The sequence below is a fragment of the Lipotes vexillifer genome, unplaced genomic scaffold (genome assembly GCF_000442215.2).
Source record: "Lipotes vexillifer unplaced genomic scaffold, Lipotes_vexillifer_v1.1 scaffold1111, whole genome shotgun sequence".
NCBI classification, from domain to species: Eukaryota; Metazoa; Chordata; class Mammalia; order Artiodactyla; family Lipotidae; genus Lipotes; species Lipotes vexillifer.
Window position 1 is genome coordinate 2,053,015 of NW_006795034.1, and position 24,665 is coordinate 2,077,679.

Genomic DNA, 24,665 nt, shown 5'->3' on the forward strand with positions numbered 1-24,665 from the left:
AGTTTTGTTTCAAACTTAATAAGTGAAAGGGATTAACAGAAAACAGAATGTTATGAACAAAATTAAATAAAAGCCTACTTTTTATTAAAACAAAAGTAAAAGTGATAATAAATTTTAAAAAACCTCCCTTCTGCTTGGAAACGAGAAAACCCAGCTCTTCTAAGTAATCCTTGTTTTACCGAGGAACTAATATCTGCAGTAATAAAATTTTTAGAATATCATAACAGCAAAAACTTAGCTTATCAAAACCTATGAGATGCAGCCACAGCTATTCCTGTAGCAAAACCATAGCTGTAGAGGCTAAGGAGTAATGAAAACTAAAATAATTTTTAATTTATGAATCTTCAAAAAATACTATAATAAACCAGTCAGGATAGAGAAATTGGTAAAGATTAAAGAAAAAATAGGTGAATTCAAAAACAGAAAATTTGTGGACTTGGTAAATAAATCCAAGGTCAAATTAGCCAGATAAAGTCAGTAGACTTATTACTTCATTTTACAGATGAGGAAAGTAGACTCACAAGGTTAAGTGACTGCCTGAAGTGACTCAAGAGTTTTATTAACAGAAGCAGTAATGAGCTTATGCACATATAACTTCAAAGAAATTGAGGAGCAAAATCTGAAATTGCTAATTAACCAACCATTTGGCTACATATCTTCATAATGACCCTATATTTTATTCTATTAGACTTCCATATGTATCCCTGAAAGATACATATCTTCCAAGGATACATATGGAAGTATCTGCATCTTTCAATTAGATTCTATAGACAAGTTATTACAGATTTACAATACTGTAGAAAATGTTTTGATGCTTGATATAGTTTTAATAAGTGGATGGATGGATGAAAGGAAGTTGAACTTGTTTGATTTAAAGGAAAGCAATAAGAAGCTTAAAAAATAAAAGGGTAGTTGGCTGTACATAGTGACATCCTTCCAAAGAGTATAGTATGGAAAGGGGCAGAGGCAGGGGCTAGTAACTATGCAGTGGAGAATCTGACAAATAGTACCTCAGTCAGGCAATCAAGGGTGGCAGCAACAGTGATGTCATTTTGATAGAATGTACCTTGGACACCATGTGATGAGAGTGTCACTATGTCTGAAGTCTTCCCCATAACCCCAGTCTAATTATGAGAAAGTCATCAGATGAATTTCAGTTGAAGAACATTCTACAGAATACCTGGCCAGTACTTTTCAAAACTGCCCAGGTCATCAGAAATAAGAAAAGTCTGAGAAACTGTCACAGCCAAGAGGAGCCTAAGAAAACATGACCACTAAATGTAACATGGTACCCTGGATGAGATCCTGGAATAGAAAAAAGACATTTGGTAAAAATTAAAGAAAATCAGAATAAAGTATTGACTTTAATTAGTTAAATTATGTGTTTTGTTTTTCTATTTCATTATGAAAATGATAAATATTTATTTACGAAATCATGATATAAAGTCATGGTGATGACCCAGCAGAAGCCAGGTGGTTAAAGGTGTATAGTGTTTAAGCCTGAAGATATCACTGGGCTCTGGCACAAAGCGGTTGTGGCAGGGGTTTTGACCTCAAGACACCTTCAGGGCCTCTTGGTCTGACTTCTGTTTTTCTACCCTTTTTTTGTTTTTCCTCAGGAGGAACCTCACTTTACTACAGATAGAATACAAACCGATTCTTCTAACTCTGAAAAGTACTCTCTTTCTGGGTTGATAGGTTGGACCAGGAGGGTGGGCATTTCCCACATTTCCAGACCTCCCTTCTACCTATGCTTCCCATGCCAGGTACAGTGTTGTAGAGGTAGTTGATACTGTGGTTCAAGTTTTTCAGGTCATCCAGGAACATCAGGAACCCCACTATTTTGTTCTTCAAATACCGTGTTGCAGTTCATTCCCCTTCTGACCTTGAAGTTAGAACCCATGATGGGTTTTCATTGTGCTTTTTGAACTTTCCTAGGTTCTCAAGGTTTGCATTTACCACAAACATCCTCCTTTCATTCTATTGTTGCTGCTGTGAGGGTGGGTGGGTGGGAGGATGGTCTTTACACGGGCAGTCTAGGATACCCAATCTATTTCTTTTGGTCTCTTGACCATATGGACGTTGAAGGCCTAGAGCCTGGAATCTGGCACTTGGTGGCATGCTGGGATGAATTCCTTCCCCTGAACCTTACAACTACCCCAGTGCTGTAGCTGTTCTTCTTTCCTCCCTTTAACAGTTGAGGGAACTTGAGGCCCAGAGAAGTGAATTGATTTGTCCAAAGTCACCCAGCTGGGAAGATGGTTGAGACTAGAGTAGAGCCCATGTATGACTCCAGAGCCAGTACTTACCTCCTGCTTTAGAGGCATCTAGGGGCTCATAACCCCCAGAGGCCTTGGCAGTGTCCAGCTACAGGCTTCATAGCATCTATAGCAGGATCTTTAGGTATAACAGGAATGCTTTCCTGTTGTCTTATAAAATCAAATTCCTGAAACTGCAGGGAGGCAGTCTGCAAATATGTGAGTGTGTGTATCCATATGTATGTGTGGGCACACACTTTTGCTTGTTTTTCTACCTTTGATTGGCATAAATAGTCTGAGGAGACATTGGCAGGGTACTGGAGAGCAAATTGTCTGTCTAAATAACAGCTGCTGGACAGATCCAGCCAATTGATGTCATGTAAAAATGTGGACTCAGATTTGCCAGTTCTGTAATTTTTCAAAATAGTCTAGAAATCCATTTTTTAAAATGCAGAATCTTCACATTTGATCTTGGCAAAAATTCTTTTAGTGTTATTTTGTAAACACAGTTTAGACTAAAAAACACACATCTCTAGGCTTCTTTTGGTCGAAACCTATGGGTTTATATCATGAACCTCTCTCCCTTACCTGCCATGAGTGCAAATAATTCATTTAGAAAATACAAGCACCTACCTGCTCAGTAAAAACAGATGATATTCAATAACTAGGTACAGAATAGAAAGAAACTCACACAAAGTGACTGAGAGAACCTTTCCCCACCTTTTTTCTTTAGGTTAATACTGAATCTCAGAGGAAAGACTAGAACTATTAGAGCTCTCATAGTGAGATATTAATTTCAAGAAAATTACTCTTGTGACTTTTGTCTTTGAGTTCTATGAAGAATTAAAAATCGTATTTGTAGAGAGTTATGGGTGGCAAAATTCTATCTTTAAATTCTTATAACCTCTTTTCATAATTTGAGAAATGGTTTATAGATTGTTTTGGAAGATGGAGGGGTGCCATCTAATGGTGGTTCAAGAAACCTTCCTTTAGACACAGGATCCTTGTATTTCAAAGGAGCAAAAAAGCAAGTGTGTCTTCTCCTTGACAGAGCTGCCTTTCACACACTCAGATTTGGCGGCTGTGTAAACATATCCTGACTTAATTTATTGCTTCTGAGTTTGTCTCAAAGGATTTAGTATAGTGAATCATTCATTTTGTGTTTTGCCAAAGTGGCGTTGAGAGAGCACAGTTGAAATCCATAATCTTCTAGAGCTCCGCATATGTGCTCTAGAACTGAAGCATCTCTATACTGTTCATCCTTTTTCCTAGATGGGCATTTTTAATCCAGATATGAGCAGCTTGAATGGTTTTTGTGATATGCTTATTTGGTGACTTATGAAAATGAGAGTACATGATCTCGTGGAAAATGAAGAAATTTTACATAGAAGATAGATTCCAGAGTAAATACCAAAGCAACTTGGGGGTAACAGAGACTATAAAGAGAATAGAAAATTTAAAAAAATAAGTATTTTCTGAAAGGTAAAAGAACTTTTAATGGGTTAAAGGAAGAAGAACAGGATACCACTAAATTCTTAGAAATTGAAAACACAGTGGCATAAATTTAAAAAAAAATTAGTAGAAGAATTGAAATTTAATGATGAATTCTCTGAAAGGGCAGAAATCAAAGGATTGGAAATTAGAGAGAATTAAAGATTAGAAAATCAGAGGGTTAGAGAATACCAATATCAAATAATAGGAGTTTTAGGATGAAAGAACAGTGAAAATGGAAAATCATTGTGAAATAATATAAGAAAAATTTCCAGGTCTGAAGGATGTGTGTCAGATTGAAAGGAACTGACTGAGTGCTTAGCCAAATGGACAAAAATAAACCCATTCCAAGAAAAATCCTCTGCAATTTCATAACACTTTTGGACAAAGAGGAGAACATTCCAGAGAGGGGATGACACAAATATGCAAACACATATAATACTTCAGAATCAGAATGATTTTGGATTTCTTAACAGCAACACTGTTCCATTGAAAACAATGGAACAAGCCTTTCAAAATAATGAAAGAAAACTGTTTTTACCTAAAATTCTATACCCAGTGAAAGTATTAAGTGGAAGATTAATATTACAGTAATTTCTAATATGCAAGACCTAAAACATTTATCTCTACACACCCTTTCTTGGGAAGTTACTGGAGGATGTTCTCCATCAAAACAAGGGAATAAACCAAGTAAACCAAAAAAGAGGAAAACATGGAATCAGCAAACAGGAGATCAAACACAGCAAAGAATCAAAGGGAATCCCAGGATGATGTTAAAGGGGATCTCAAGATGACTCTTGTGTTTCAGGTGTAGAGATCATGCTTAATGTAGGTCTTAATTAATGTAGGTTTTTTATAATGTGTGATCTAGGAAAGTGCAGGTTTCCAGATTTGTGTCTACCGTTCCCTAGAGGGTGAATTGATAAGTATAGTAAAAGTCAGCAGAAACCATCATTTTGTTGATGAGATCTACAATATTGATGGGGAGGTAGTTGAGACAATAAATATGTTCCCATCATGAATGTCTACATCAAAGCTTAGTATTTACCTCTCTATTAACCACTGTCTTGAAAAAATGTGTTGATTCCTGTAGTCTGTATGTAGAAGAAAACAGAATTCGTTGCAGGCATTTTCTCCTATAGATGTACATTTTTTTTATTTTGACGTGGACCATTTTTTTTTTTAAAGTCTTTATTGAATTTGTTACAATATATCTTCTGTTTTTATGTTTTTGGTTTTTTGGCCACGAGGAGGCATATGGGATCTTAGCTCCCCAACCAGGGATTGGACCTGCATCCCCTGCATTGGAAGGTGAGGTCTTAACCACTGGACCGCCAGGGAAGTCCCTAGACATACATTTTAATACGTGTGTAATAGATTCTCTCATGAGAGACAGATGACATTGATAACTGTAATGGACTATGGGTAGAAGAAGCATTTGGCTGGTGGGGGCTGGTGTGAGGGAGACTGACTTTTTATTGTTTAATTTTTGTTCCTTTTTAATATTGTACCACCTCTACATATGTTAAAGATGAATAAAAATATATTCCTTAAAATTGTAAAGTAAGTAAAAAATAAAAAATAAAGGTAAGAAACATCATTTATAGTCTGAATAACTGAGACTATTCCCTTTTATCATTTTTTTTTTTTTTTAAGATTTATTTATTTATTTGGCTGCGTTGGGTCTTTGCTGTGCGTGGGCTTTCTCTAGTTGCGGCCAGCAGGGGCTACTCTTCATTGCGGTGCGCGGGCTTCTCATTGTGGTGGCTTCTTTTGTGGCGGAGTACGGGCTCTAGGCGTGTGGGCTAGTTGTGGCATGCAGGCTCAGTAGTTGTGGCTCACGGGCTCTAGAGCACAGGCTCAGTAGTTGTGGCTCACGGGCTTAGTTGCTCCGCGGCATGTGGGTCTTCCCGGACTAGGGCTTGAATCCATTTCCCCTGCATTGGCAGGCAGATTCTTAACCACTGCGCCACCAGGGAAGTTCCTCCCTTTATCATTTAAAAGTATTTAGCATTTCCTCAATTTGTAACATTAGATTATTTTGCTTTTGAATGTTGCACATTTAAATTCTATTTTGGTATAGAAGCAGGAAACGGCTAATTTTTTGTAGTACTCGCCAAATACCAGTAACACAGATTAAGAATTCTTAGAGGCTGGGCTTCCCTGGTGGCGCAGTGCTTGAGAGTCCGCCTGCCGATGCAGGAGACGCGGGTTCGTGCCCCGTTTCGGGAGGATCCCACATGCCGCGGAGCGGCTGGGCCCGTGAGCCATGGCCGCTGAGCCTGCGCGTCCGGAGCCTGTGCTCTGCAAATGGGAGAGGCCACAACAGTGAGAGGCCCGCATAACGCAAGAAAAAAAAAAAAAAAAGAATTCTTAGAGGCTGAATAATTGATGATATGAATGATGAAACTTCTCTTGTTCCACAGGAGTAATTCTATAGTTTTAGAATGCTCTTTAGTAAATGTAATAGAATTCAAGTAATTCTAAACTTGAAAACCTTGCTCCATTAGGATCATATTTTCAGTATGAATTACCTGGTGGTCACACCGTGGGAAGATGCTTGCTATGGCATTGACAAGGCAACAGCTGAAGCTGAAAGGTCAATGTATCTCTTCAATTCATCACTAGTAATGTTTGTCTTTTCACCTTGTCCTGTCATTCACAGAGGTTGTACAGTTTTTATTGTGAAACTTAAAAAGACCAAGTTAACTTTCACATTGATGAAAGGTTATGTATGAAAGTTGATCACGTCAAAATCAGCAAAATCAGTTGAATTCTCCTGTTTTTCTTTACACTGTCCTCTATTGGGTCCTGTTTCTCATTTATATATTCTATTCTGTTTCTACAGACTTATCGAAACTTAAAGTAGAAGACTATTCCCATTTATTCAAAATATAGTATACTTGCTACCTTTCCTGAGGTACCTATTAATAAGAGGCAAGGTGGGAGGAAGGTAATATCCTAGATAAACAGAATTTAGAATTCAGTGATTATTATAACATATTGTGGGGGCAGGTATTTTTTTATAAATGAAATTTAGTATGTTTCTGTGCTAAGTAATACAAGTGAGGAATGAAATTAGCAAATACCAGTAGATTTTCAGAAGGGAAGAAGAGCTAGGCATCAAGGGAAAAAACCAAGAGAAAGGAATTAATGCCTGGCTAATTTGAAGAAGCATGATATTGGGGTTCCTTAGGACAATCAGAAGGGCATTAACTTTTTCAGAATGTTGAATCAGTGTGGTATACTCCTGTCCTGCTTTGTCCTATTGTGAAAGCATTTTTGGTTTGTCTATGTGTCCTAAATTTCCTCACTAGTAATTGCCCATTTCAAGGTGGAGGGGATAATATTGTAGATGGTGGTAATAATTGCATGAGAACAGGAAAGATAGCTGGTGTGGTGTCCTTTCACAGATGTTTTAGAAAAGACCATGGCTGTTGAGTGTGAGAGGGGAGGAGGAGGGGTCTTCCACTTGGTGTATCCTAACATGAGTTCACAATGTCACAGGTTTGAATTTAATGGATAAATATTGATGCTGGAAGTGAGCGAATATCCAAACCAAGCTGGCTATAGCAGAAAATGTAATTTATTGCCTCAGCAACTGAAAAGGCGAGGGTAAAACTGGATTCAGGAACCTGAGCTCGATTATCAAGACTTGGCTCTTCTCCACCTCTTAGACCTGTCTTTGGCTGTGTTGGCTTCCTTTTCAGACTTCAGAGAAAACTGGCCCCAATCAGCATGATCCTGAGTCCAGCAGTAGAGGGAATCTGCATCTTTATGCTTAAGCAAAAGTCTCAGAATTGTCTTTAAGAAATTTTTTTTAAATTTTATATTGGACTATAGTTGATTTACAAGGTTGTGTTAGTTTCAGGTGTACTTTTCAGCAAAGTGATTCAGTTTATACATATACATATATCTGTTCTTTTTCAAGTTCTTTTCCCATTTAGGTTATTACAGAATATTGAGCCAGAGTTCCCTGTGCTATGAACTAGGTCCTTGTTGGTTATCTATGTTATATGTAGTAGTGTGTATATGTTAACCCCAAACTCCTAATTTATCCCGCCTCCCCCAGCCTTTCCCCTTTGGTAACCATAAGTTTGTTTCCTAAGTCTGTGAGTCTGTTTCTGTTTTGTAAATAAGTTCATTTGTATCATTGTTTTTTTTTTAGATTACACATATAAGTGATATCATATGATATTTGCCTTTCTCTGTCTGACTTACTTCACTTGTGTGATAATCTCCAGGCTCCATGTTGCTGCAAATGGCATTATTTCATCAGAATTGTGTCTTGTTGGCTTTGATGGCCGATCTAAATCCTTTGCCCATCCCTGTGAGTATCTTGGAACCAAGGGCCATCTCTTGTGGGTCTTTGTGTCCTCAGTGATTAGCACAGGTGTTATACAATGTATAGTAGGCACTCAGTATACAGATGTTATACCAAACTGTAAGCTGCTCTTCTGAAAGCAACCAGTTTGCATTGTTAGAGCTGTTCTAATATATTCCTGATTTTAGTTTTGAAGTATTTTTTGTAGAATTAGGTGACTAGTTGGTTAGGCTGAATATGCAAGAACCTGACACTTTGTGTCCGCATGCTATCAGGACTCTATACAAACTTCATAGTATAATCCAGGAAATAAGAAAGTAACCTAAATCTCATATTGTTTTAACACAATAAGAGATTGATTAAGAGATAAGAGATCTACTGGCAGAAACAATTTTCATTTTTTTTTTTTGAATCATGCTGAGCAGGAGTGGGAGGTGTGAGGGTAACATGGATGATAGCTGGAAATGAGAGGATTTGAATATTGGAATATCATGCCATTGCAGAGCAGAGGAATGATTCAGTGAAGCTATCACAATTGTGACAGAATATGAATTAAGCACACAATGATCTTTAAACATATGTGGTTTGAAATTCATTTCATAGAGATGTTTAAAATAGGTGGTCTTGTGGGTCATGTAAAACATTCATTAAATCTAATAAGAGAAAAGTGACCTGAAATAGACGTAAGATTTATGTGTTGTGTCAGTTACTAATGCCTATTTTTCTGAGTTTAATAAAGGGAATTCCAAAGACTAGATTTTTAGTATGATAGAGGAAAATGTACCTAGTTACCCTAAAAAAGAAGCTATTCAGCATTTGTGTAATTATGCCTGTCTTCTAATGGGAACTTCACTTTCAAAGCTTTTTCTTCATCTTCTAACTGCTATTGAATGCCAACTTTGCCTCAACAACTTTTCTTACAAGTTGAAAAGATGAAAGCAGAGGAGATTCAATTATCAGTGATGTCACAGAATTTGAGGCATTTCCAGTGATGCTTGTTTGTCCATTTTGCATAATCTCAAAACTCACTGATGTGAGTCAATTTAAAATGAGTTTACTGACTTAACCACAAGATCTAATTGCCTGGGAGACTGCAGGAATACACCATTTGAGCTCATTGGTCCTGACATGAAAAGATGTTAAATATTTAAAGTAGTCAAGAGAACCGTAGTTTTAGTTAAATGAATTTTATGTTTATCAGAATAATAAGGTGCAGACTTTTAGGAGATGCATTAAGTATGCGGTTTTATGGTAGTTTTGGTTATTGTGCATGAGTTTAAAATAATAGAATGCTTGGAAACATGTAGCATAGATTACCTACCATGTTATTAAAGACAGAGATGTGTGATTTGTAGGAATAACGTGTAAGAGGCAGTCTAGTGTGGTTATGGGTAGAGGTAGACTCCTGGGTTAAAATCCTGCATAGCCACTTATTTAGCTAAGTAACACTGCCTGTGTTAACTAATCTGTCTGTGCCTTAGTTCCCTGAGCCATAGAATAGGGTTAATGATATCAGCACCTTCTTCACAGAGATGTTGTGAAGATTAATTGTGTCATTGTGTATAAAGTACATAGAACAACACTATATAAGCATCTGCTGTTATGATTTCGTTCTATAGGTCATGACATTTTTTCTTCAGGATATATGGAATCTTAAAATGCTATATAGTAATATGTAGAAAAATATATGAGGACGTCTGCAGTAAGTTCAAGCGTATTGCATTGAAAAATTCAGTAATTAACTTAAAGCTACAAATGTGATCTATTTCACATCTCCTCCAAGACACATCCCTCATAATTTCTCACACTCTTGGATAATGTATTTCAAAGGGTGTCCCAAGGATCAGTTGTATTAGAATCGATAGGGCTGTCTGTTAAATGCAGATTCCCGGGCCCCACCCTAAACTCACTGGATCAGAATTTCTGGCTTTGCAAATCAGCATTTTAACAAATGTTGGAGTTGATTGTTATGCATGACAGATTTTGAGAAGCTTATGTTCCCAGTCATACATGATTTGCCCTTCTCATGCAAATCACTCTCACTTTTTCTTACTTAGAACTTCAGGTGTCATCTTATTTCTCTCAACTCATGGTTCTATTACATCTCATGTTCAAGGAATTGAGATTTTTCTTTCAAAATTGCAACAGACCAAAGTTGTCTTTTTCTTACACATCCGAGGCCTGGGTTGCTACCTCCTCACCCCTCCATTCTGTATTCTCTTTCTTGTCCCTAGTTTCTTTCTTTCCCACTGTTTGTCACAAGTGAGATGTAAAATCATCCTGGCTTTAGAATTCCACAAAAGATCTTCGATTGTCTCTGGTTTAGCCCAGAGCTCCCAGTTTCCCACCTTACCTAGGCTTTCCTTCTCTTTCATCTTTTTTCTTTCCTTCTCTCTCAGTACACACTCTTGGCTTAGAAGTCGAGGAAGAGTTTGCAGTTGGTGAGGGAGAACTATTTTATTTCTTCTCCCAAGTCCCTTAGCCCCATGGCAGCTTTCTAAGAGAGAAGGCACAGGTGTAAAAAATGCCTCAGTGCTCCAGAATCTCTGTCCCTGTTGGTCTACGTCTGTTTCCTGGACTCTGTCTGAACTCTGCATCCCTGTCTATGGATTTTGCAGCCATAAACATGTGAGACATCATTAGGCAATCCCAGACTGCACTGTTTGAATATACTCGACTGAGAAAATTGCATTTTAACCCTAAAATATATCAAGGGCTCGTTTATGTGGTAGTTCCTAAATAGAGAGCCATGTTTCGCCTTGTGGAAATACCAGATACATGAAAATTTTATTACTTCTTGACCAAGGTAAAGATTAATAGGAAGCATTTTGGATCATAGAGTACATAATGCAACTCCTCTTTAAAACGCATGAGCTTGTTATGTTCGTGTGACTGATCATATAATCCTTTGGAATCTTAATGATCCGTGAGATAAATTGTTCACATTTTTAGAGGTACATCTACATTACAAAATAGCAGCTCTTTCTAGAGGCCACTGCACTGTTAGGCTTTTGAAAACTTGAATTACACAGTGTTAAAAGTAGGAAAAATATTGATGACTCATAAACACACACATTGTACTAAGAAAACTATAAGAGTTATGGAAAAGAAACACTTTGCCAAATTTCCTTAGTTTTAAAGCAACATGGACATTTTCTAAGAAGTGATATTAGTATTTTAGCTAGTAAAATGGGAGAAATTTAAGTCCTGGAAATTTATGTGTTCTTTGAAAGGATTAGCATTTCCTTGCGATAACTAAAAAGTTTTAAAAAGCATTCTCAAGACAAAACTATGGGAAAAGTAGATACAAACAAGATATAAACTTTTAGCTTCAACTGCTTTATGTAACATTTCCAAGAGTTTGCTCATATTTGTATAATCATCAAATAAATAATGTCCCATTAAGATTATCAATCCATTTGGTAATTTTTAGTTTTGGCTTGTATTTTACGGTTTGATTTGGGAGAAGATGGGCTTTAATTCAACTTTCATGTTGTCGCTTAGGTTTTACTTAGAATAAATTGGAGGGACTTTTTTTTTAAGATTATTCTTTTTTAAATTAATTAATTTGTTTTTATTTTTGGCTGTGTTGGGTCTGTGTTGCTGCACGCAGGCTTTCTCTAGTTGTGGCGAGCGGGGCCACACTTTGTTGCGGTGCGCGGGCTTCTCATTTTTGTGGCTTCTCTTGTTGCAGAGCACGAGCTTTAGAGCGCAGGCTCAGTAGTTGTGGCACACGGGCTTAGTTGCTCTGCGGCATGTGGAATCTTCCCGGACCAAGGCTTGAACCCAGCTCCCCTGCATTGGCAGGTGGATTCTTAAAACACTGCTCCACCAGGGAAGCCCTGGAGGGACAAATTTTTTTAATAAACTAAATTTAATAAATAAGTTTAAGGCAAGTTATAACTATTATGTTAATATGTAAGTTAAAGAACAAAAAGTACTTATGGATAGTAAACAGTACCGAAGAGGGTTGTGATTTTTGACTTATTTCTGTGATCACACATTTGCATTGGATGGCTTAATATTTGATGGATTTTTATGTCTTAGTTGCTTACTAACTCTTCACTCTTATCTGTAGGTAATGCAACGTAATGAAAATACATTGGATATATTTTGTGAATGAAATCTTTTTTTGTTTTTTCCCTATAGGGATGCCCTCTGCATCTTTATTAGTAAATCTTCTTTCAGCTTTATTCATCCCTTTTGTGTTTGGAGAAACAGAAATAAGGTTTGCCGGACAAACAGAATTTGTAGTTAATGAAACAAGTACAACAGTTATCCGTCTTGTCATTGAAAGGATAGGAGACCCAGCAAATGTCACTGCAATTGTATCGGTAAGAAATGACAATAGTTCTGTTTTTACAGAAGTAGATAGGAAATGTTTTAGTTTCAGTGATAAGAATTTTTTAACTCTTTGAGATTGAGTAGTTCCATTATGATAAACAATTTGCAGATAAACGATTTATTCCTTTTATATCTGTTAGAGGTTTATAGAGTGCTCTAAGGTAGCATGTGCATTTGACAGTAAAGATATAGTATTTTAAAGATATAGGCTGATTATTTTAAAATGTTCATATGTTTATTTTAAAACAAATAAAACCCCAAGATATGAAGAAATATTTCTAAGTAAAAGAACATTTTATTTTGGATAACTTGGATTCTCATTATCTCTGCTTGGATTTATTACTTAGTATCAGGTGGCTTAGAGAAAATATATGAAATATTTAAATGTAGAGAAATGGCAATTAAAAAAAAAAAACCCTTACGTCAGAGAGCTCCTTTTTTGGGAGAAATTAAGTATATTAAGTAGAAGTTAGATGGAATTTGTTAAACTATTGCTCTATCTTGCACACAGTTTAGTTAGTAGATAGATTATATGTACATGTATTTGTGTTTAACCAGAAAATCATGTCATATGACCACTAAGGACATTGATATATTTGAGGCCCAAACTACTTGGAATTTTTACTTTAAAAAATGTTTTTTTTTTTTTTTTTTTTTTTTTTTTCGGTACGCGGGCCTCTCACTGTTGTGGCCTCTCCTGTTGCGGAGCACAGGCTCCGGACACCCAGGCTCAGCGGCCATGGCTCATGGGCCCAGCCGCTCCGTGGCATGTGGCATCCTCCCGGACCGGGGCACGAACCCATGTACCCTGCATCGGCAGGCGGACTTTCAACCACTGCGCCACCAGGGAAGCCCCCCAAAATAAGTTTTTAAACAATAGGTTAAATCGTCACATTGGGACACACTGTAAAAAGAGACAAAGAAGAAAAACTATCTATGAAAGAAACACAGTATTATAATTTGGTGCATTGCTTTTAGTTTTTAATTTATGACATGTATATATATTTATTGAATTTATTTTTAGTTTGGATATATATTATATTTATTAATTTTTTACATATAATTTTGATCGTATCGTAATAATCTTTTTAAGGTTGCTCTGTCGTATTCACAACTTTTCTTGATGGTGGGGTCATCATTTCCCAGTCATTTCTCAGTAGTTTTTCATAGAGGTTGCTTCCAATTTTTGCTGTTGTAAATATTGCTCTGATGAAACTGTTTACGTACATTTCAATTTTTTGTATATTTTGGATTGTTAAATGATTTTTTGGGTTGGATTACTGTGATTTTTCTCTTTATTTGTATCAGTGTCTCTTGATATTTAATGCTTTCTAAAAAGACTGTGCCACTTTTTTTGTGTCACTTTTTATATTAAGGTGTGAAAACAAGTTTTCCAACATCCTTAACAACTTACTTGGATTTTTCAAGTATTTAAAACTAACTTTATTTTGTAAATGAGAACTAGAAATTGACTACAATATCCCTATAGACATCCTTCATTTTTAGTTTATACTAAATCGTTTTTTTTTTTCTAGTAGCTAAGTTATTCATTTTGGGTTCTTTGGCAGAAGAAATCTCATTTGGATTTGCACAAGAAGTTGCTCCATTATAATTTCATAATTATTGCTCCCTTGAGAATCTTAGCAATGCTGATGTTACAGAATGAGGTCTTAAAAAGTTTTGAGGAAAAATTTATAATGACTAATAAATTGGTATGCTAAAAGAATTGGGTCCTTATTGGTGTTGTGGGAGAATATAAATAAAACTTCAGGTTTAAAGTTTTGGAAAGAGTAGTTTCTTTAAAACTGATAGGGAAATAATTGATTTTCCTGATGTAATTTGGCTACTTACACCTCTTTTTTGGGAGAGTTTTTTTTTTTTTTTTTTTTTTGCGGCACGCAGGCCTCTCACTGCTGTGGCCTCTCCTGCTGCGGAGCACAGGCTCCGGATGCCCAGGCTCAGCGGCCATGGCTCACGGGCCCAGCCGCTCCGCGGCATGTGGGATCCTCCCAGACCGGGGCACAAACCCGCGTCCCCCGCACCGGCAGGCAGACTCCCAACCACTGCGCCACCAGGAAAGCCCTGGGAGAGTTTTAACTACAATTTGTCTTCCCTGTTAGGTTTGCTGTAATCCACTTCAGATCAATCAAGAGGCAGAGAAAAAAATTTCACATCATTACTTTCCTTTATAATTATTACTTTTCTGTGAGGAATCTAATGATTCCTTTACCTTCTAGAGCATAAACAAATGTTTTTATATAGAATCATTTCTTCTTATAATGCTTTTTTTAAGGTGATTTTTATTAGTTGTTAGATATTTTTGTTTTTCCACATCCTGTTTATAAACATCAGTGTCATTTGATGATTCATGTTTTTTTTACCTGTTAATTGCTCTAATTAGCATCAATTTTGCTTGTCCTAACACTGTGTTATGTAAGACCTGTCTGTGTTTTGCATTTGATAGCTGTATGGAGATGACACCGGTGACTTTTTTGACACATATGCTGCAGCTTTTATACCTGTTGGAGAAACAAATAGGACAGTGTACATAGCAGTATGTGATGATGATTTACCGGAGCCGGATGAAACTTTTATTTTTCACCTAATTTTACAGGTAAGTCCTTTTTTCCCCAGTAAGCTTAAACTCATAAAAATCTTACAACGCTTAAAAATCATTTTCTCTAGAGATGAGCCAATTTAAGTGCATGGTGGTGGTTTTCATGGAAGCCAGAACTGACCATCTCTTTGGCAATTCCACGGTCTGGTTATTCCTCAGACAATCTTGTTTAGAAGATTCTACAGCTAGTTTTTGGATTAATTCAGCTTATTTAGGAATTGCCATGACAGATGCTCAGGAAAACCTTGTCTTCCCTTTGGCCCTTTTCTCTTTTATCCCTCTTCTGCTACCAGATGCACTAAGAATGACCGTGACTTCTGAGTTCAAAGGAGAAGGGTACAAAAAGCAGGCTTGGCAGTGGGAGGTCCCTGTGCCTTAGAATAAATTTGGAGCACCCCTGGGAAAAATGCTTGACTAGCCTAAGGTTTAACTGTCCTTTATGGCTGAGGCAGTGACGGCTAACACTGCTCTACTTAATTTTTCTGAGGTGAATTGAGAATGTTTTTGGAATGACTGGGTTGGTGTGATTAAAATTTTTGTGAAAATGGCACTTGAAGCAGTCATGTGTTCCTTTTGTAAGACACTCTTTTTTCGTATTTCTTTATGCTGCTATTGAATATTAATAGAAATGTAGCAAACTCTTCCCATATTTATTAGAAAAACTGCTTTAATATTTTAACTTTAATTTGGTTCTATGATTTATAGAATAACTAATTCTTAAGTTTCAGCACCTTCTATAGTGTAAGAAAAAAATCACATATGAATAGAATTTCATACTGTTACTTCTCTGTTATATTAGTAATGAAATTAGAATATATTACTAGCCAGTGATTATTTATAGTTATAACAATTTATATTTTAATAGTGATTAATGGTTTTCAAAACTCTTGAAGAATTCTTGTTTAGAACTTAACCACGTTGACTTAGTTTTAATATATTTTCTTAATCTGTGCATTAAAAATATACGTGTATTTTTATTCATATTCTGAATGATTACATAAAGACCAAAATCCTTTTAAAATAATCTCTTTTTTCCTTTTATGTTTAATTGCTTAATTTACTTTTGGGCTTTTATTTTAGAAACCTTCAGCAAATGTGAAGCTTGGATGGCCAAGGACTGTTACTGTGACAATATTGTCAAATGACAATGCATTTGGAATTATTTCATTTAATATGGTATGGTTATTTATTTATTTATTTATTTATTTTTTCGGTACGTGGGCCTCTCGTTGTCGTGGCCTCTCCCGTTGCGGAGCACAGGCTCCGGGTGCGCAGGCTCAGCGGCCACGGCTCACGGGCCCAGCCGCTCCACGGCATGTGGGATCTTCCTGGACCGGGACATGATCCTGTGTCCCCTGCATCGCCAGGCAGACTTGCAACCACTGCGCTACCAGGGAAGCCCTATGGTTATAATTTGATTAATCTTGTGGTTGCTTAGATAACCGTCTATTAAATTTTGTGATTACTTTCTATGCTACCTAGAATCATCCTGTCTTTTGATATATAAATAAAATTTGGTCTAACTCCGTCTGTATTCCACATTCTGTAGACTGTCCTTTTGTTTTACCTAAGATTTCTGTGAAATGAGGGGACCCCTATGATCGTGGTCATCTCTTGCCCTAATGTCTTTCTGCTGATCATTTCACCTGACTCATTTGTTACCTCCTCTGGTGGTCTCTAACTCAGATGTTGTCCTTGTCAGTTTGGTCTGCTATAACAAAATACCATAGACTGGGTGGCTTAAAAACAACAGAAATTTATTTCTTATAGTTATGGAGGCTGAGAAGTCCAAGATCAGGGCTTTAGCAGATTTGGTGTTTGGTGCAGGCTGACTTCCTGGTTCATAGACAGCTGTCTTTTTGCTGTGTTTTCATGTGGTGGAAGGGGGAAGAGAAGTCTCTGGGATCTCTTTATAAGGATACTAATCCCATTCATGAGGGCTCTGCTCTCATGACCTACTCCCCTCCAAAAGGCCCCAACTCCTAATAACATCACTTTGGGGGTTAGGATTTGAACATGAATTTTTGGGGGGACACAAACGTTCAGTCTGTAGCAGATGTTGTAACACAGTTCCTTGTGCTTGATGTCCCCAACTGGCACTTCAAAAAGCATTGTCTGTTAGCCTCCTCTGAAAGTTTGGAGTGATTCTAGACAAGAAAAATATATTGAAAGAACACTGAAAAAACCTATAGTAAACTTACAATTGAATAGCAGATGTTATAGCTCTTAAATATAGTTATTCTATATTTATTCCCTACCCTGAGATTTTCCTATTAATTACTATTTCTTGAAGGTTAAAACTCCATGTCGTCTTCCTCAGTTTTGCTCAACATTTCATTTCTTTCTCCTTTATCACCAAATTCCTGTGTCCCTGGCCAGTCCCATTTTCAGAGGGTTTTGTTCTTTAGAAAAAAACACACAACACAGGTCCCCCCAACCTTTGAGAGAAATTGTTTTCAGCTCTGAAATAAAAGAAAATTTATCTCAAGTAAAATTGGATATTGCAAGTAAGTTTTAGTCTACAATAAACTTCCTGGTGTGGAGTCTTTTTGAATCATGTTACTAATTATCATTACTAAAAGGTAATGTGACACTCCCCAGCTTTTTATTTATTTTCCAATTTAGATTGCTACTTCAGTTGGTGTATTGTATGTCATTTTCTTAATTATCTTTGAAATTATCTTTGAATTATCTTGAATTATCTTTGAAACAAGGTGAGCTTTAGATAAATACGATCTTTATAGTTGCAGTATCTTTATTAAAATGGACATGTGAATAATGCCAAGGTAGTAGACGTTTTGTAACTTCCATTATATCAACATTTACAAAAATTAATTAATCAATCGCTTCTATTTGAATGATATGGAATTTTTAGTTAATTATGAACCAGGCTTCCTTAATTGCTTAATTTTTCTCCCTACTGCTTTTCCTCTACACTCACTCCCAAATTTCATCCCCCACCTCATACTGACTTGTTTAAAGGTTTCTTTCCTTCTTTCTTTTGACATTAAATATCTTAGCCTCTGGGAGTGAGTCCTAGTCTCTAGCATTTGTCCTAGGTCCCTGACTGTTGTGGTCTCAGAGCTGCCAGGAAGCCTCTGACTAGGCACCTGCCCTGTGTGATTAAAATTAAACTAAGTAACTGTTGAGCTCACAGTCGTTACTACATAGGCTGGCTTTGGTTTCCAGACTGCATGATGATAATATTGATGATGAAGTTAACGATGATGATGATAACAATTATAGCCAACATTTGCTGGGTCCTCACTCTGTGACATGTACTAGGATAAGCACTTAGACGTGAATTATTGACACCTCATCACAACTGTTTGAGACAGGCATTCCTATTCCTGTTGATGGATGGGGATACTGAGACTTAGTGTCACCTGCGGCCTTAGCTAGCGTGTACCTGCCCACTCATCTCTTCTACCCTGCCATGCCAACACTGTGCAACATTTGAAGTCCTGGCTTTTTCTTCCGCTCAGTGATCATGTCCTGAAAAAGTCATTAGCAGATGTCTGTTTTCAGTGGCTAGCTGACCAATGAGGAGGGAGCAGTGGTTGGGAGCAAGGCTGAACGGTAGTCCCAATGAGCTGCCCTGGCTTGGAGGCACAACTCATTTCTGTGACCTCCTGGGCCCCTGGGAGCATTTGAGTTCATCATCTTTCAGTGAGATAACCTTTAACATTCCTCAGCGGAACAGCTACTTGTTGCCGGAAGCAGGACAAGAACCTACATCTTTTGCCTGACTAGTTTTATGTTCCCTTTATACTATTATTTGAACCTTTTAGTGTTATTAGCTACAGTTAGTGAATGCTAGGAAACCCCACATTTTTAGAGCACAATGTGGATTGATTTGTCTGTGGAAAATTAGGATTTCTAAGGTAACAGTTTGCACGAGCTCCTGTCTCTGATTGATCAGCACCTGATGGTCTTTGCTCTTCCCAATAGCCTTTCTCAATCACAGTGAGTGAGCCCCCGGGCAGAAATGAAACTGTGCCTCTTACTCTCATCAGAGAAAAAGGAACCTATGGGATGGTCAGTGTGACTTTTGAGGTAAGTTTACTCTGAAATCATTTTAAATGGTAATGCTTCAGAGTTCATACCAGATGGCTGTAATTTTAAAATCAAGGTCCTTTGTATAATAAGCATGACTTAATGAAAATAAAATAAAAGTAAATACTTTGATCATTTCATGATAAATTTCATGTTTAATATAAAACTGTTTTCCTTGCTGCTTGGATATACTGTGCTTACGTGAAACACAACATATCATTTTAGATTACAGGATAATAATAAACCACACATTGAATAATAATAATGTTAATTCTGTAAAATTCATAGAATGTTTATGATAAATCTTTTCAAGGATATAAAATTTTAAAATGCTCATGGGTTCCTTAGGCTTATATAAAATTGTTTAATATGTAGTCTTCCCCCATATACATTCCCCATTTTAAAAAATATACTTGATGGATGGTGTTAACAGCAGTTGTACACCAAAATTTGGAAGAAAGTGGGCTGTAGAAATGATAAGGCATCATCAGGTTATAGTGTTTTCAACTCTCTATGGATGTCTGAAGTTATTTTATTAGCTCTTGAGCCTTGTTATGTTGAAATAATTACAGCTAACATTTGTGGAGCACTTAATATTGCCATATACTGTTCTAAGTGCTTTACACTGATTATTGCTGCATGTAAACTGCAACTCTTCCCAGCACTCAATCTCCCTCATGCCCTTTAAAATTTTTTCTCCGTAGTACTTAGCATCATCGGACACACATTTATTTATCTTCCATTTGTTCCTTTTCATTAAATGTAAGGTCCTGGTGGGTAGAAAGTTTGCCTTGTTTACTGCTATATCCTTAGTACCTAAAAGAGAGTTAGACACAGAGTACTTAATAAATACTTTTCAAAAGGAATATGATTTTATTAAATATTCATATCTAGCCTGGAAAGTGGACATTATTACGTTCATGTTAAAGATGAGGAAAAAGCTGGACAGAGTTATTAAATACCTTGCCCAAGGTTACACCGCCAGTGGTGGAACTGGTATTTGATTCCGTTACTTAAGAGAATACACTAATTGTGAATACATTCCGCTCAAGAAAAAGTACTTATAAGTTTTTTTGTCAGGTTTAATAGTACGGTTGAGAAAAAAAGAGAAAGCTCTTAGAAACCATGTAGTTTAATGTAATTATAGTCAAGATCTGTAATTATATTACAGGCCTTGACTATTAGAAGGGCAGACTTAATATAGGTTAGTATCATTCTTCTTCTTTTTTTTTCTTTTTGGTGGAAGTACCAGGATATATTTGTTTATTAAAAAATTTTTTTAAAGTATCATTCCTCTTGCAAAGCATTTTTAACTAAATATGTCAGCTGATATCACAATAATGCTTTTCTTATTCTTCTGAAATATTTCATGTTTATTGATGGCACTGTGTTTCCTTGCAGGTAGAGGGTGGCCCAAACCCACCTGAAGAAGATTTAAGTCCAGTTAAAGGGAACATCACTGTTCCTCCTGGCAGTGGAACAGTAGTTTATAACTTGACAGTTCTCGATGATGAGGTAGGATGTGTTAAGTGCTTAAAAGGGACAAGGCCTCTCTCTGTGTTACAGACATGTTAGAGAATATTATGTCAAGTGTTAAATTATGTTCAGGATTTGAAACTATTCAAGAACATAGTCCTATGTGAAGTTAGTGTATTGTGGCCAATTATGCCTTAGCTATAAATATCTCTTTTGAATATATCTTGTTAATATTTATCTTATTTAATTCACATGAAGTTGTGTATCTAAAAGGTGATGAACTTGCATGTAACTGACAACCACACTTAATACAAACATTTAAGCATTTTGTAAACCTTGATGATTGATTTTGCTAGTGATTTCAGTTTTGAGCAGGTACAGTACTACTTACCCAGCATAAATATTTTACTATAAAAGCAAAGAAAATTTGGTTGCATATGATATTCATTTTTTTAGATATTTTAAGTGTTTACATTCATAGGAAGGCTTTTGTTATTTTTAATTTCACATTGAAGCTACCAAGGATTGAGATAGATGACACAGCTAGTTTAACTGGTAAGGAAAGAATGAATTTGAACAATATCTACAAGGATGTCCCCCATGGGCTAACCAAAAGAAAACATGACTTTTAATAAAATAATCTTAGTATTATTAGTAGTAGTATTACTTAGTAGTAGTATCAGAAAAAAAGGGAATAGCTGGGAATTTATAATTATCCCCCTACCTTCCCACAAAAAAAAATCATGAAACCAAATCACAACAAATCCCAAGAGAAGAAAAATGAATTAGAAGACATTATTAAAAAAGACTATTTCTCTTGAAAAAATGAAATATTAGATAGCATTGATAACTCTTAATTCATCTGGTTGTGAAAGCTAACAAAAACCTTTTGTCTATAGATCCTGGAACATTTTACAGGTTGTAATTTGGGGGCAATGATTAAGTATACATTTTAATTATAAATTTAAAAGATCATCTTCTGAGGATCTACTATACAGCATGGTGACTATAGTCACTAGTATGGTATTGTATACTTAAAAGTTACTGAGAGTAGGATTTAGGTATTCTCTCCACACACACACACACAGAGTTAACTATGTAAGGTGATGGATGTGTTAATATCTTAATCTTTGTAATCACAGTGTATATGTATATCAAATCATCATGTTGTACCGCTTAATATATTAGTTATATTCGTCGATTATTCCTCAATAAAGTTGCGGGGAAAAAGATCATCAATCATTACATTTTCTTTTTTGAGATAAATAGCTTTACTTTTTATATTTCTATTGATGGAGGTAAAAATATATATTTTTTCACTTTCATTCATTTATAATGAAGTAAAAACTCAAATAGCACAGTAGAGATAATCCCTAGGATTTCTGTGTAGTTAAAAAAAAAAAAAGTTTTGGGACTTCCCTAGTGACGTAGTGGTTAAGAACCCGCCTGCCAATCTAGGCGTCACGGATTCGAGCCCTGGTCCAGGAAGATCCCACATGCCTCAGAGCAGCTATGCCCATGCGCCACAACTACTGAGCCTGTGCTCTAGAGCCCGCGAGCCACAACTACTGAGCCTGTGCTCTAGAGCCTGTGAGCCACAACTACTGAAGCCCGTGCGCGCCTGGAGCCCGTGAACTGCAACTAGAGAAGCCACTGCAATGAGAAGCTTATGCACCGCAATGAAGAGTAGCCCCCGCTCGCCGCAACTAGAGAAAGCCTGCGCACAGCAATGAGGACCCAGCGCAGCCATAAATGAATGAATGAATGAATACATTTATTTATTTACTTTTAAAAAGTTTCATTTTAACAGTGTCATCATTTTGCCTGATAGTGACCCTTATAGCTTGTTCTCCAGAGAGACATGATAATGTATTTTGAAAATCATGTGATTGGTATCATATGTTTAAATCTTGAGATAGAAACTGTTTAGAGCAAGCAAGAATAATTTGACATGATTGAAAACTAACAATCTGTATGTGATGTTAATGTAGTTTTCCAGATTCTTATCTATTATCAGACCTTGAATGCTGCTTCTGACCCTACCCACCTGATGAAAATAGTTTTTACTGTCAAATCTTTAGTTATCTAAAGGTTGATCAAGGTTGAAAGCCATTATACTGACACTTCCTTGCTTGTTCTTATCATTGCTTTATCTAAAATATGTTGTTTACCTTTGGAAAATATTTTAGTAAATAGACACTGAACAAGCCTCTTTATCTGCTCCCTTCAGGTAAAGATTTTTTTATTTCTATGTAATTGCATTGAAACAGAGGGACTTTTCACACTTTGGTTTTTTTGCAAGTGTTTTGGTTATTGATGTTTTACCACTGTTTGTATTTCTCTGACAGGTACCAGAAAATGATGAAATATTTTTGATTCAGCTGAAAAGTGTAGAAGGAGGAGCTGAGATCAACACCTCCAGGAGCTCAGTTGAGATCATCATTAAGAAAAATGACAGTCCTGTGAGATTCATTCAGAGTGTTTATTTGGTACCTGAGGAAGACTACATACTCAAAATTCCAGTGGTTCGTGGAAAAGATGACAAGGGAAATATGATTGGATCTGATGAATATGAAATTTCGATCAGTTATGTTGTTATAACTGGGAATTCAACAGCACATGCCCAGCAAAATTTAGACTTCATTGATCTTCAGCCAAACACAACTATTGTTTTTCCACCTTTTATTTATGAATCACACCTGAAATTTCAAATAATTGATGATGCCATACCAGAGATTGCTGAATCATTTCATGTTATGTTACTAAAAGATACCTTACAGGGAGATGCTGTGCTATTAGTCCCTTCTGTTGTACAAGTCACCATTAAGCCAAACGACAAACCTTATGGTGTCCTCTCATTCAGCAGTATCTTGTTTGAAAAGACAGTTATAATTGATGAAGATACAACATCAAGGTAGGGTTTATTTTAAATGTTGTATTGCTACAATTATTTTAATATGTTATTCCAAGATTTAATATTTGTGGTGTTGGACACAGTCTGAACTGTTAAGTGTATGTGTCATTTCCTTGACCATGGTTTCACTGTTGTTTTTCTATTTTGGGAGTGATATTTAAATCACATATTTAAATATGCAAGTTAATTCACATTATGGTAGTTTCCTAGGGCACATCTACATATCTACTCCTTCATATTAAAAACAGTCATTCTTTATGATTTGGATTCTGATTTTACCAGTGTCCGGTGGCCACCTTGACATTGAAAATGCCCATTTTAAGGGAAATAGAGTGTATTATATGACCATATATTTCTCTTTAAATTCTAGATTTGAAGAAATTACAGTGGTTAGAAATGGTGGCACTCATGGGAATATTTCTGTGAACTGGGTATTGACACGGAATAGCAGTGATCCCTCACCAGTAACAGCAGATATCAGACCAAGTTCTGGAGTTCTCCGTTTTGCACAAGGGCAGATGTTGGCATCAGTTCCTCTTACTGTGGTTGATGATGATCTTCCAGAAGAGGCAGAAGCTTACCTACTTAAGATTCTCCCTCATACAATACGAGGAGGTGCAGAAGTGAGCGAACCAGCAGAGGTAGATCTCTTATTATGCTTTACTTGTGGGAATATTTCTGTGTCATAGAACAGCTGAAGAATTTGACCACACAAAGCACATTTATGTTTAGTTTGATGTGACAGGAAGAGCACTGGTTTTAGAAATGGTGGTTACTTCCCTTGCTGAAGGTTGTCCCTCTGTAAATAAAAAGTTTGCTCTTAAAAAAATTCCACAAAGCTTTCAAATGTGTTTTTGATTCATCTTTTACTCTGTTACCTAGGAGAGTAATCACTGTTAGATGTGATACATAAATAAATATTAAAATTCAAAATAGCCTAGAAAATAAACCGTTTGGTAATCTCAGATGTGAGAATTCTGCACTTTAATATTTTATTCCTTTATCTGCAGCTTTTGTTCTACATTCAGGATAGTGATGATGTTTATGGCCTAATAACATTTTTTCCTATGGAAAACCAGAAGATTGAAAGTAGCCCACGTGAACGATATTTATCCTTAAGTTTTAAAAGACTAGGAGGAACTAAAGGAGATGTGAATATGTTTTATTCTGCACTTTATATTCCTG

The 24,665-nt window shown here is 36.3% G+C and overlaps 1 protein-coding gene across 1 annotated transcript in view; it reads left to right on the forward strand.

Moving 5' to 3' along the window:
• ADGRV1 (adhesion G protein-coupled receptor V1) overlaps positions 1-24,665 on the forward strand; it is a gene marked incomplete at its 3' end in the record, with an annotated part of 235,235 nt that overhangs the window by 11,452 nt on the left and 199,118 nt on the right. Inside the window, exons 2-10 of the mRNA XM_007467398.1 lie at positions 7,994-8,079; positions 12,223-12,407; positions 14,882-15,031; positions 16,115-16,210; positions 18,986-19,090; positions 20,492-20,605; positions 22,915-23,480; positions 23,851-24,121; positions 24,491-24,665. The exon at positions 24,491-24,665 is cut by the window's right edge and continues 179 nt beyond it. Of these exons, the coding sequence (XP_007467460.1) occupies positions 7,994-8,079; positions 12,223-12,407; positions 14,882-15,031; positions 16,115-16,210; positions 18,986-19,090; positions 20,492-20,605; positions 22,915-23,480; positions 23,851-24,121; positions 24,491-24,665 (1,748 nt within the window). The remainder of the gene's footprint in view (positions 1-7,993; positions 8,080-12,222; positions 12,408-14,881; positions 15,032-16,114; positions 16,211-18,985; positions 19,091-20,491; positions 20,606-22,914; positions 23,481-23,850; positions 24,122-24,490) is intronic.